This window comes from Silene latifolia, chromosome 10, assembly GCF_048544455.1.
Source record: "Silene latifolia isolate original U9 population chromosome 10, ASM4854445v1, whole genome shotgun sequence".
Classification (NCBI taxonomy): Eukaryota; Viridiplantae; Streptophyta; class Magnoliopsida; order Caryophyllales; family Caryophyllaceae; genus Silene; species Silene latifolia.
In genome coordinates this window covers 153,786,097-153,800,454 of record NC_133535.1, presented here as the reverse complement: position 1 = coordinate 153,800,454, position 14,358 = coordinate 153,786,097, and the positions used below count along the sequence as shown (strand labels likewise).

Genomic DNA, 14,358 nt, shown 5'->3' with positions numbered 1-14,358 from the left:
AGCAAACCCAGAGGGTACTTGACAAACAAATCAGATAGGCATAAATAACATAATCATTTTGTTAATCTCAGACACAAAATGATTAACACAGCTTACTATGAGTTTGTTCCGAAGTTGCAAGAAAAACACAGTACATATCAGTTCAATTTTTACTAGATGAATCCGGAACAATTCGTTCTAGTTCCAAAACCTGATTGGGCGCACCAAATAAGGACAGAGAGCTGAACTAGAGCATAACATGCCAAACAAACACAAATGAAAAAAAGCCTGTATTACGATGATGAATTAATGGCTAAACGGCTTTACTAGAGACATGGTGCAAGTAAATGAACAAAATGCAAAGAACTACACTGAAGACGAACAAGTGAACAACACAGTCACAGAACAGCTAAGCGGCTTAGTTTTTTGAGTACATCATACAATGCCTTCAAACAAGCCAAGGAGCAAGGAAAAAATTATTATATCTCTATGCCTCTGAAGGCTCCTTAATGGGAAAGGGCGAAACTAGGCTTGGAACATATCTTGCAATCTCAATCCACATATTGAACGTGGAAAGTGTTGTGTATTGCATAGGTCTAGTACATGTGTCAACTATCCCCAACGTTCTATTTGGGTATTGTATTCCCTCAAAAATGAGTGGCCCCGTCACAAAAAACTTGTCATTCCTCGTGAACCCGACCATTTCAGAGGTCGGGTTTAACAACAATCCTTTTGGAAGACCAATAGATTTCTTCACAATTGTAGGAGATTCCAATATGTACATAAACTTGTCACCTTCATATTCATCGTCACAGTTGCACTTGCTCAAGTCCCCTCCTAGGACTCCTAAGTTGTCGAAACTGTCCAAGTTGAGCTTAATTATATCAAACCTCTCAACACCCAAATCAAAGCTAACAAGTACCCGAGTTCCATTACTACGAGCAACCCAATACAATTTTTCATCAATAAGCATTCCTCGTCCTAGAATAACAAGATAATCAAAATCAAAATTAATTTCTCTCCACTTATTTTCACTGCGAGAAAATATATGAACGGTATTTGTCCCACTTTCTTCATATCCTTCAACCACTGTCAAAATTCGAAGAAATTTATAGTCATCAACACAGGATACATGTCCAAATCCATAGGAAATTTGTTTGGGATGGCACTTTGGGTAATTTGGGTCAACACGCTCAAAATACCCATCTGACTCGTTGATAAGTAGCATTTTAGTCGTATTTTGTCCCGCATTTATACCTTATTCTGACTCGATTTTGTGTGCTTAATTGTCTAAAAAGCTCATTTAATTACTAATTTATAATAATTAGTCGTATTGGTTATATTTATTAATTAGTTGAATTTTTATTTAATATTAACATTAATATCGTTTCATTATAATTTGTAGGCGAGACGGTATAATAAAGTGGAGATTCGAGTTAGAATAAAAGAGGACGGAAATCGAGGAGCGAGACGGGTCAATGCGAGATCTAGTATTAAACAAAAGTAGCAAAGTCAAAGGTTGACAAATTCAATCACCCTTGCCAAGCATCACCTTCCCTGTAACAACATCAACAACACGCAACATCTGCTCCTCCATTCACGCCTCCTTCATTCATCTTCTCCATCATTACCACCCGCACCAATCCATCAAACATCACCATTTCATCACCATTTTCGCATTCATCATCATCTCCAAATTCAGTCACCACCATTAATTCGCCACCTTCACCATTACCTGCATCAACACTCACCTCCATTAACGATAACAATCAAACCCGTCTCCCTCCATTTTCGCATCACCATCATCATGCGTCTTTTTTCCCCTGCTTCTCCATTTCACCATAGCCAAACAACCGCCATTAACATACCTCCATTAATCCACCATCAACGCCATCTTCAACATTCACCAACCCGGTATCAAACTCGACATTAATCCTCAATTCAACCACCTGCACCATTGCTGCTGCTCCACCTCCTCTCCAATTCACGTTCATCATCACCATTGCTCCTCCGTACATCAACAATATCGACAACAACCCAGAAACCCGATTCCATTGTCGTCATTAACTTCCTTCACCACCATTTCACCATCACCGACGACATCGCCTCCATCACCATGGAACAGCCCAATTCCGACCACCATCTCACCTGCATAACCAATCAACAACAGCAACCCCACCATCTCCAATGCATAATCAGATTCGAACTCGGGATCGAAACCGAGCTTTTATGAAGCTTTGTGCTCCATGCCGGTGCCCCGGCAGTCGACATCCCCTACCGGCAGAACACACCCATTTTTCCTCCTTTTTGTGATGGCCTCGCTGCCGGTATAGGGACCGGCAGCCGTCTAGCTGGCAAAACGCACCAAATCAACAATCCCGCATCAATCTTTGTCTACTCTACCGGTGCCCCGGCAGCCGTCATACCGGCACAACACACTTCACATTAATTTCAGTCCCTTGCTTCACTGCCCTCGCTGCCGGCACAAGCCCCGGCCGCCGGTGGACCGGCAGAACACCCTTTTGGTGATTTGAGTCCCGTTTTTCCCCTTTCCCTTTTTGATCTTTTCCCTTTGGTTTGTTTCAGTGAGATGTGTCGAAATTTAGGGGGTGGATGAGTTTTGTTATTATTATTATTACTATCATTATTATTAGTAATTAGGAGTAATTAGTAATATTATTAATTAATAAACTAGTATAAAGTACCACTCATTACACATTACTCATTACTTTACCTTAGAAATTAGATTAGAAAATTAGACTAGTTCATCTTTCTCTCAAATATTTTAGAACCCTAAATTAATTTTCCTCTTACCCAAGTTGTAATCTTTACTCAAAAATTAATACAATTGTTCTCTTGTTTATCCAAGTTCTTCCATCAATTCAAAGTTTCCATGTTGGTATAATTCTCTCACTTAATTTCATTTGTTTACATTTATTTTCATTCAAGTTTTGTTAATTGTTTATGCAAGCCAGCAATGAAGCAAACACATACTGAGCAAAGGGAGCCTGAGCGATTCGTTGACTTCCTTCACCGTCTTTTTGATGATCTTTGCTGACTGCTATAGACTCCATCATTGATGTGCTCTCATATGAAGATAGCTTAACAACTGATGTTGTCGACTGTCTGCAGAAAAATGGCAAAAAGACAGCAAACCCAGAGGGTACTTGACAAACAAATCAGATAGGCATAAATAACATAATCATTTTGTTAATCTCAGATACAAAATGATTAACACAGCTTACTATGAATTTGTTCCGAAGTTGCAAGAAAAACACAGTACATATCAGTTCAATTTTTACTAGATGAATCCGGAACAATTCGTTCTAGTTCCAAAACTTGATTGAGCGCACCAAATAAGGACAGAGAGCTGAACTAGAGCATAACATGCCAAACAAACACAAATGAAGAAAAGCCTGTATTACGACGATGAATTAATGGCTAAACGGCTTTACTAGAGACATGGTACAAGTAAATGAACAAAATGCAAAGGACTACACTGAAGACGAACAATACAGTCACAGAATAGCTAAGCGACTTAGTTTTTTGAGTACATCATACAATGCCTTCAAACAAGCCAAGGAGCAAGGAAAAAATTATTATATCTCTATGCCTCTGAACGCTCCTTAATGGGAAAGGGCGAAACTAGGCTTGGAACATATCTTGCAATCTCAATCCAACGTTCTATTTGGGTATTGTATTATTCCCTTGAAAAGCAGTGGCCCCGTGTGACGATCCGCACATTTGAACCCTTAGATTTATTTACGCTTATGTAATTTCATTTCCCTTGTACATTTGTAGTAAGTATTTTCTTAGTAGTTTTAGAATAGGTTTCCATAAATAGGTATATCGTTATTCTGAACTAAACTTGTAAAATCAATGTCTCCTGCTACCAGGATGTAATAGTCAAATTTCCCTCTTTAGGGAGTACTAGTGAATGAAAATCTACTTCCTACCTTGTGCCTTCGTATTGCTTGTTGTTGCTTTGTTGTGAACGACTCTTAGCCTTCACTTTACTAACAAGCCGTGTTGGTGGGATCGACACTAGGATCCCGACTCACACCCCGAGACCCGAGTATCGTGCTAGTGGGCGATCCCTCACTAGTACGAAGACCCTTGTCGCTTGCATCTTGCCTTGAGACGGGCAAAGGTGCGCGCCACGGTCCGGCAAAAGTAGCGGACCGTGACATTTGGTATCAGAGCCCGGTCTTCGGACGGGTTTCTGCACGCCGCATTTGTTCATCGAGATCGAGAAAATGGGCGAAACAATCGAGGACCAAGTGGATGCCTTAGAGGACGCAATCGACGTCAAGCTTCCCAAACTCGAGGACATCGTTATGCGGATGGCCGCGAGCCTCGAGGAGTTGCAAAAGACGGTTTGTGACCTTGAGACAAAGGTGGACGGGATGGATACCCGCATCCAAGCGATCAGTGGTGCGATCCCCGACGATCGGGAGGAAGAGATCAATCATCTGCATCGAAAGGTCGAGATGTTAGAGAACACTTGCGCCACGCTCGTGAAAGCGGTGGCCAATGACGGAAATCGTGGGGAGCCATAAGGTGAAGGCACCTCCACCTCGTGCCTACGATGGGGCGAGGGATTCGAAAGCGGTGGATAACTTTATCTTCGATATGGAGCAATACTTCCGAGTAAGTGGGCTCGACGAAGACGCGGAAGTTGTCACGGCAAGTATGTATCTAGCCGACGATGCCAAGATGTGGTGGAGGGCTAGGTACAAGGAAATCGATGCGGGCACGATTACGGTGACATCGTGGGCCGACTTTAAGAGGATCTTGAAGGATCACTTCTACCCCGAGAACACGGAGTTTGTTGCTCGGAAGAAGTTGAAGGAAATCAAGCACACCAAATCAATCTGGGAATATGTGAGGGAATTCTCAGTGTGCATGCTCGAGATTACCGAAATGTCCGAGACGGATAGGACATTCGAATTCATTGACGGATTGAAGAGGTGGGCACAACAGGAGGTCATGAGGCAGAATCCCAAAACTCTGTCTTCGGCCATATCGGCTGCGGAGCGCCTGCTCGACTTTCACGGGGAGCGAGAGGCACCAAGAGTTGTGGCACCAACGGGGAATGCTGGTACGTCACAAAGTGGGTATAATGGACAAAGGCCACAAAACAGCGCCATTTCAGTTGGGAACAGTCGGTTCCGCTCGCAAGGAAGTCAAGCCCAATCGGTGAGCACTACAAACTCGCCCTCAAGCTCGTCTTCGAAGGCGGGAAACTCTACTGCTTCCACAACGAAGAGACCGTTAGCGTGTTTTGTGTACAAGGGTCCTCACAATATGGCTGATTGTCCGAACCAAGCGGAGTTCAATGCCATGTTCAAGAAGATGCCGAAAGGGGCTCAAGAACGTCTTGATGGGGCGTTGGCCGACTATCACCAAGAGTGTAACGAAGACTCGAGTGATGGTGAAGACCAACCACGGATGGGCTCACTTCAAAGGATTAGCGCGATGGGGAAGTACGAAGATTCCTCCGCCAAGAAATCCAACGGGCTCATGTACGTGGACTTGATGGTGAATGGGAAGAAAGCACGAGCGTTGATCGACTCGGGCGCCTCCCACAACTTTGTTACGAAAGAGGAAGCTGATCGGTTGGGGCTAGTTCTGCGGGATGCCAACAGCTGCCTAAAGCCGGTCAATGGGAAAGTGAGACGCGTCCAAGGAGTAGCTAAGAAGGTCGCGGTCCAAGTGGGTGAGTGGGCAGGGGAGCTCGACTTCACCACCGTTCCGCTGGATGACTTCAAGTTAGTACTCGGGATGCAGTTCTTTCAGAAAGCATTGGTGGTAATGAAACCGAGTGACGGATCGATGCTGCTAATGGGGTCTATCGTAGTGAAGACGGTAGACAGCGACGAAGACAAGGAGCAGCATCGAATTTCGGCTATGAGGGTGATACCGACGCCGAAACAAGGGGTGCGACCTTGGAGAATGCCTAAAGGTTCGGTGGAGCCGAGGGCGAACAAGACCCAGGCTAACTACGATGCTAAGTGGCCTGGGGGACGAAAGAAGAGTCTACCCCCTCACCGAGGAGTAGACAATGAGGGCCGAGATGCCCAAAGAAGTAAGCCTCGTACCATCGGGGGCCGCGTCGATGTCTTTGAATCGACGCCCTGGTTTGCGGGTCGGTCGACCCAAGAGATAAGGCCTCGTACCATCAAGGGGTCGCGTCGATGTGCTGAATCGACGTCCTAGTTTCGGGTCGGGTCGACCAAGAGAGAAGGCCTCGTACCATCGGGGGCCGCGCCGAAATGCGATTCGGCCCCGGAGATCTCATATTCCCTTGAATGCAAAAGTCTTTGAAGTGACGAGAGACAAGATGAAGGTCCGTTGGGGCCAGTACTTGAAGGAATCCCGAGAGAGGACTTTTCAAGCAGCGGCAAAGTGGACTTTCCCGAGAGACAAGGAGAACGTGGTGGACTTGGAGAACATGATGTTCGGCAATTTCTATGTCAAGGAACTCCAGCCTATCCTTGAAGGGACGAAGAGGCCAGTCATTGTTTGGGACGAAGCGCACATTCAAGCCGAGTTGTACAAGCCAATCCCCAACACTGCGTGGACAGTCAGAGCTCACCGAGGATGTCTCACTGAAGCACCATTCAAGATTTTTTGTGTTGCCGAGGGCGGCAACAGATTAGGTGGGGGAGAGTGTGACGATCCGCACACTTGAACCCTTAGATTTATTTACGCTTATGTAATTTCATTTCCCTTGTACATTTGTAGTAAGTATTTTCTTAGTAGTTTTAGAATAGGTTTCCATAAATAGGTATATCGCTATTCTGAACTAAACTTGTAAAATCAATGTTTCCTGCTACCAGGATGTAATAATCAAATTTCCCTCTTTAGGGAGTACTAGTGAATGAAAATCTACTTCCTACCTTGTGCCTTCGTATTGCTTGTTGTTGCTTTGTTGTGAACGACTCTTAGCCTTCACTTTACTAACAAGCCGTGTTGGTGGGATCGACACTAGGATCCCGACTCACACCCCGAGACCCGAGTATCGTACTAGTGGGCGATCCCTCACTAGTACGAAGACCCTTGTCGCTTACATCTTGCCTTGAGACGGGCAAAGGTGCGCGCCACGGTCCGGCAAAAGTAGCGGACCGTGACATTTGGTATCAGAGCCCGGTCTTCGGACGGGGTTTCTGCACGCCGCATTTGTTCATCGAGATCGAGAAAATGGGCGAAACAATCGAGGACCGAGTGGATGCCTTAGAGGACGCAATCGACGTCAAGCTTCCCAAACTCGAGGACATCGTTATGCGGATGGCCGCGAGCCTCGAGGAGTTGCAAAAGAAGGTTTGTGACCTTGAGACAAAGGTGGACGGGATGGATACCCGCATCCAAGCGATCAGTGGTGCGATCCCCGACGATCGGGAGGAAGAGATCAATCATCTGCATCGAAAGGTCGAGATGTTAGAGAACACTTGCGCCACGCTCGTGAAAGCGGTGGCCAATGACGGGAAATCTGTGGGGAGCCATAAGGTGAAGGCACCTCCACCTCGTGCCTACGATGGGGCGAGGGATTCGAAAGCGGTGGATAACTTTATCTTCGATATGGAGCAATACTTCCGAGTAAGTGGGCTCGACGAAGACGCGGAAGTTGTCACGGCAAGTATGTATCTAGTCGACGATGCCAAGATGTGGTGGAGGGCTAGGTACAAGGAAATCGATGCGGGCACGATTACGGTGACATCGTGGGCCGACTTTAAGAGGATCTTGAAGGATCACTTCCACCCCGAGAACACGGAGTTTGTTGCTCGGAAGAAGTTGAAGGAAATCAAGCACACCAAATCAATCCGGGAATATGTGAGGGAATTCTCAGCGTGCATGCTCGAGATTACCGAAATGTCCGAGACGGATAGGACATTCGAGTTCATTGACGGATTGAAGAGGTGGGCACAACAGGAGGTCATGAGGCAAAATCCCAAAACTCTGTCTTCGGCCATATCGGCTGCGGAGCGCCTGCTGGACTTTCACGGGGAGCGAGAGGCACCAAGAGTTGTGGCACCAACGGGGAATGCTGGTACGTCACAAAGTGGGTATAATGGACAAAGGCCACAAAACAGCGCCATTTCAGTTGGGAACAATCGGTTCCGCTCGCAAGGAAGTCAAGCCCAATCGGTGAGCACTACAAACTCGCCCTCAAGCTCGTCTTCGAAGGCGGGAAAATCTACTGCTTCCACAACGAAGAGACCGTTAGCGTGTTTTGTGTGCAAGGGTCCTCACAATATGGCTGATTGTCTGAACCAAGCGGAGTTCAATGCCATGTTCAAGAAGATGCCGAAAGGGGCTCAAGAACGTCTTGATGGGGCGTTGGCCGACTATCACCAAGAGTGTAACGAAGACTCGAGTGATGGTGAAGACCAACCACGGATGGGCTCACTTCAAAGGATTAGCGCGATGGGGAAGTACGAAGATTCCTCCGCCAAGAAATCAACCGGGCTCATGTACGTGGACTTGATGGTGAATGGGAAGAAAGCACGAGCGTTGATCGACTCGAGCGCCTCCCACAACTTTGTTACGAAAGAGGAAGCTGATCGGTTGGGGCTAGTTCTGCGGGATGCCAACAGCTGCCTAAAGCCGGTCAATGGGAAAGTGAGACGCGTCCAAGGAGTAGCTAAGAAGGTCGCAGTCCAAGTGGGTGAGTGGGCAGGGGAGCTCGACTTCACCACCGTTCCGCTGGATGACTTCAAGTTAGTACTCGGGATGCAGTTCTTTCAGAAAGCATTGGTGGTATTGAAACCGAGTGACGGATCGATGCTGCTAATGGGGTCTATCGTAGTGAAGACGGTGAGACGACGAAGACAAGGAGCAAGATCGAATTTCGGCTATGAGGGTGATACCGACGCCGAAACAAGGGGTGCGACCTTGGAGAATGCCTAAAGGTTCGGTGGAGCCGAGGGCGAACAAGACCCAGGCTAACTACGATGCTAAGTGGCCTGGGAGACGAAAGAAGAGTCTACCCCCTCACCGAGGAGTAGACAATGAGGGCCGAGATGCCCAAAGAAGTAGGCCTCATACCATCAGGGGGCCGCGTCGATGTCCGAATCGACGTCTGGTTTGCGGGTCATCGACCCAAGAGATAAGGCCTCGTACCATCGGGGCCGCGTCGATGTCTTGAATCGACGTCCTAGTTTGCGGGTCGGTCGACCCAAGAGAGAAGGCCTCGTACCATCAGGGGGCCGCGCCGAAATGCTGATTCGGCGTCCGGAGATCTCATATTCCCTTGAATGCGAGTCTTTGAAGTGACGAGAGACAAGATGAAGGTCCGTTGGGGCCAGTACTTGAAGGAATCCCGAGAGAGGACTTTTCAAGCAGCGGCAAAGTGGACTTTCCCGAGAGACAAGGAGCACGTGGTGGACTTGGAGAACATGATGTTCGGCAATTTCTATGTCAAGGAACTCCAACCTATCCTTGAAGGGACGAAGAGGCCAGTCATTGTTTGGGACGAAGCGCACATTCAAGCCGAGTTGTACAAGCCAATCCCCAACACTTGCGTGGACGGTCGAGCTCACCGAGGATGTCTCATGAAGCACCATTCAAGATTTTTTGTGTTGCCGAGGGCGGCAACAGATTAGGTGGGGGAGAGTGTGACGATCCGCACACTTGAACCCTTAGATTTATTTACGCTTATGTAATTTCATTTCCCTTGTACATTTGTAGTAAGTATTTTCTTAGTAGTTTTAGAATAGGTTTCCATAAATAGGTATATCGCTATTCTGAACTAAACTTGTAAAATCAATGTCTCCTGCTACCAGGATGTAATAATCAAATTTCCCTCTTTAGGGAGTACTAGTGAATGAAAATCTACTTCCTACCTTGTGCCTTCGTATTGCTTGTTGTTGCTTTGTTGTGAACGACTCTTAGCCTTCACTTTACTAACAAGCCGTGTTGGTGGGATCGACACTAGGATCCCGACTCACACCCCGAGACCCGAGTATCGTGCTAGTGGGCGATCCCTCACTAGTACGAAGACCCTTGTCGCTTGCATCTTGCCTTGAGACCGGCAAAGGTGCGCGCCACGGTCCGGCAAAAGTAGCGGACCGTGACACCCCGTCACAAAAAACTTGTCATTCCTCGTGAACCCGACCATTTCAGAGGTCGGGTTTAACAACGGTATTAGTCCCACTTTCTTCATATCCTTCAACCACTGTCAAAATTCGAAGAAATTTATAGTCATCAACACAGGATACATGTCCAAATCCATAGGAAATTTGTTTGGGAGGGCACTTTTGGTTTACATATAATTTCAGTATACATTTAAATTATACATCGAGTTTGCCATTGGGTATGAGGTGTCCACCATTGCTGAAGAGTATGAGCTCCCTTTAGATCATCCTCGTCCATCGGAAGCAAATTCTGGACGAAAAATTTCTTCGTCCCAGACGAAAAAAAATTTCGGCCGAAAAAAAAATATTTAAAAAAAAAAACATGTTTCGACTTAGATTAGTTTTGGGCGCGATAATCGATAATCGTTAATCCATTCTAACAATAACGATTCTATTCTAAACCACCTAAATCTACTAACTAATTACAAAATTTTAAAAAATTAAACTACTTTAAATTACGTGCGTCGTCGATTCCTTTAATTTGGTGGCGGAATTAAAGCGGTGGTGACGGAAATGTCGTTCGTACCTGAAAAAACATGTTAATATGGGGGATTTTGAGTGAGAGGTAGATTAGGAGTGTCATTATAAATTGTCGCCGATATTTAGTAATTTGTCGATGTCGTTTAGCAGGTTGCTATAAAATAAGCCCACAATTTGGGTGGCCCAAGCCCATTATCTCTGTTATGGCCAAATAAGGAGAACCTGTAACACAGAATTTTTCTAACACAATTTCTTTGATAGTTCAATCAAATTAAATTGGTTCAATCTCTATTATTGATTGGTTTTTTCATTCGCAAGAATTATGAATCAAACCTTTTACCCCATTTTAAAAAGACGTGAGCTCTTACCAGTTACACCAACCAACTTTGATTTCAAGACCTTGACAAAATTTAGACATATTGATTAACTCATTATCAATCAAGTTTTGTAATTCAACATCAATGTCAAAATAAAGATCAATATCATTAACTAATTATCAATCAGTCCATTTTCACATTTCAATTGATCAATCAAAACTAAATTAATTAAAAAAAAAATTAAATACAATTCTCAATTCTCAATTTTCATGTTACGGAGTACTAATCTCGAACCTCATTAATTACAAAAAATCATCTGAATTGAAACAATTTAGGTTGCCAATAAGGATGACACTCCCACCATTGATGAATACCATGAGCAAGCTTAACTTCATCTTTCAAAGGATGCAAATTCTTAACAACGAAAGCAGACGGAATTAAATGAAGCGCCTCGCCGTCTCTTCCACATACTCCTGATACTAAACTCACCAATGTATCTTTCGCCGCAATCCTCTCAATTCCACCTACACCCCATGCTTCCATCTTCTCTCTATGCTCAAAATACCCTATATACTCGCAGCTAATCGGGTCGTTCTCGTTCACAAACAAATACGGTATCCACGGACGTAAGATAGTAAACGGGTCATTGTGTTGGGATGAGGTACCTTTTAATGCAACAGAGAGCCCTGCAGTTAAAATACTACCAGCAACTCGGAACCCGTTTTTCAAAATCGGGTCAGTGAGTTTTTCAATCGGTGCAGACGAGTATGGCGGGTTAAATAAATATGATTCAATGTAAAGTCCGGTTCTTGCCACAGTTTTTCCAATTTGTAAGGCAATTGCAGCTCCTAAGGAATGCCCTGCTAACCAAACATTTTGTGGACCGACTCTGGCAATTAGGTCTTGGACGGTTTGAAGCGAGGTTTGGTATCGGGTATTTCGGGTTAACCCGTTTAATGCGAGTTGCATATCCAACATTATGTCTCGTTTTCTTGATCCGGGTTTAATGAGTGTTCCTCTAAAGGCAATGACATATTTGGGGGGTAGGCATTGAGGTGGAATGTTATAATATTGGTTCGGGTTATAGGGTTTATACTGAAAAATGGCTCCGAATGTGGAGGAATCGACTTTATCGACGAGGATTTGTATGCATTGGAAATGGAAGAAGTCCCACCAAATCGGAGCAAGTGCTTCGTAGTTGGTTCTCTTGTTTTGACGATCTCGTTCGAGTACATACACTCCTTGGACCAAGCTTGCTGCAATTGACCTTCTTTGATCAGGTACCCTCCTAATTAATCAAATTAAAGTTCTAAGAATGAGTAGTTCATTTTATATATAGAGCATGTTTGGCCTAACCAGGTTAATATTAACCAAATTAAAGTTCTAATATTAAAAACTCGACTCTAATATCAAAAACTCGACTCTAATATCACTAAATCAGTCATTAATCATCCAGTCTCTCTTAAAACCGTTGTAAAGGCTACACTTATCTAAGGTGGAGCCAGGATTTTAAGGCAGCGGGGGCGAAAGGGAAATATTACAAGGGAGCCTAGAAAAAATTTGAAAATTTTAACTAAAAATTTCAAAATTTTCAAACTTCAACAGGGGCGACCGCCCATGCTAACCCCCTCTCGCTCCACCACTATATCTAAGTATTATGTTGAACATTAACTAATACTTCCTCCATTCAACTCCACTCTACCACTTTACTTTATCACGTTTGTCAATGCGTGTTTTGCGCGGTAAATATCGTTAGCTACGTATTTTAAAAAATTATAAAAGTTAGATATTTTTAATGTACTCGTAAAGACGAATCAAATAAGATCTCACATGAATATATTTTCACTTTAAGTATTGAGAGAAAATTAAAATTGAATGTATATTTGTGAATAGTGTAGAAAATTGAAAGTGGTAGAGTGAAGTTGAATGGAGGAAGTATAATGTTCATTACTAATGATATACAAGAATTTTAGTTGCATTAGAGTTTAGATCGGTTTCACACTTACAGCGATGTTACAAAATAGGAAAAAGTAGAAGAGTACCAGTCAACAATATTAAGGTGGATAGGTCCACACACGCCAAATATCTCCCTCTCTGAAGGGGCCTTTGTCTCCTCTTCTTCTTCCTCTTTTTTTCCCTTTGTCATTTGCTCCCAACTTGGTCAATAATGTAGAACACCTGCAAATTTTCGGTTAAAGAGTTGTGAGCTATTTAGTTTCCTAAGAGACGGTCTCAAATTAAATTAGCGTGTAACTCACAAAGAGACGGATGTATACTGATTTAGTGTGAGATGATCTCGTACACAGTGGCGGAGCCAGGATTTGAACTTAGGAGGCGAAAATTTTTAGGAGGGCGGACGACTAATTTCATAAGGCACCCTCGAAAAAATTTCGAAAAATTTAACTAAAAACTTCGAAAATTTCATCCGCCAGGGGGGCGACCGCCTAGCTCCACCACTGCTCGTACATGATTTGTGTGTTACAAGAGTTACTAGGTGTATTGATTAAAATTAAATCAAATCAGATCTTCAAATGAGTTAAAGGGGTTATAATAACTTTTATAAGGTGCATAATCGGTTTACCAAGTCCTCCAACGCCTTTGTTTAGTTTATCCGATCCAAAACTGAACCGGTATGTGCCAATTTATATGTAAAATCATGGTCGAAATATAATCAATTCATATTAAGATGCATAATAATAACAAGATTACCATTTACCAACACATCAAAGCAAAAGGGATGCATGAATTAAATAAAGAAAAGATTACTTGGTTCACAAGAATGCATGCAAATGTCAACGAGTGTAAATTAATCAAATAAATAAACAAGATAATAAAACTCAATAAAAAGTAAGAAATTAAAAAATATAAGAAGAGAATTACCAAATCAATGGTGATGGGAAGAGCAATTGTATTTCTTTTTGCGAGAGCGGCTTTAGAGGTGTTGCTCTAACATATATAGAGAGAGAGAATGAAGGAAACTCAAATGAACGTTCCAAAGGCTTTATATATGGAAAGTGATATTGCCATATCGGGTGTTACTTGATTTTGGGTACTAGAATTTATATTACTATATTTGTAGGGACGTGCTAAATCCCGCGCATTATTTTATTAAATTTCATGCATTTTGCCTCTGATATATTTCATAATTACCCGTTCCTCTCAAAACCTAACCAATTCGTTAATAATTCAAGATAATAGATTGTGGAAATTAATCTGTTGACTATCAAACAGGGCCTTAATAATAAATTAAAATATTTTCTTAAAATAATTTTATAAACTTTGTACTAGTTATGGTTAATATATATGATGATACTGAAATTAAGTACCACACTACCTTCTTTAGAGTTGTGGTTTGCTGATCCTTTGACTTAGGCTTTTAATATAATTTCCGTAAATCAATCAATCAATACTATATATATAATCCGGAAATCAAGGGATTTCAATGT

General features: G+C 43.4%; 1 protein-coding gene across 1 annotated transcript; it reads right to left on the bottom strand.

Moving 5' to 3' along the window:
- Positions 1–11,059: 11,059 nt before the first annotated feature.
- LOC141609384 (GDSL esterase/lipase At4g10955-like) lies at positions 11,060–13,882 on the bottom strand. The gene is made up of 3 exons (XM_074428449.1): positions 13,793–13,882; positions 12,955–13,090; positions 11,060–12,200 (listed from the first exon to the last, which is right to left on the bottom strand). The coding sequence occupies exons 2-3, from the start codon at positions 13,056–13,058 to the stop codon at positions 11,225–11,227; spliced, it is 1,080 nt and encodes a 359-aa protein (XP_074284550.1). The 5' UTR covers positions 13,059–13,090; positions 13,793–13,882; the 3' UTR covers positions 11,060–11,224.
- Positions 13,883–14,358: the final 476 nt, after the last annotated feature.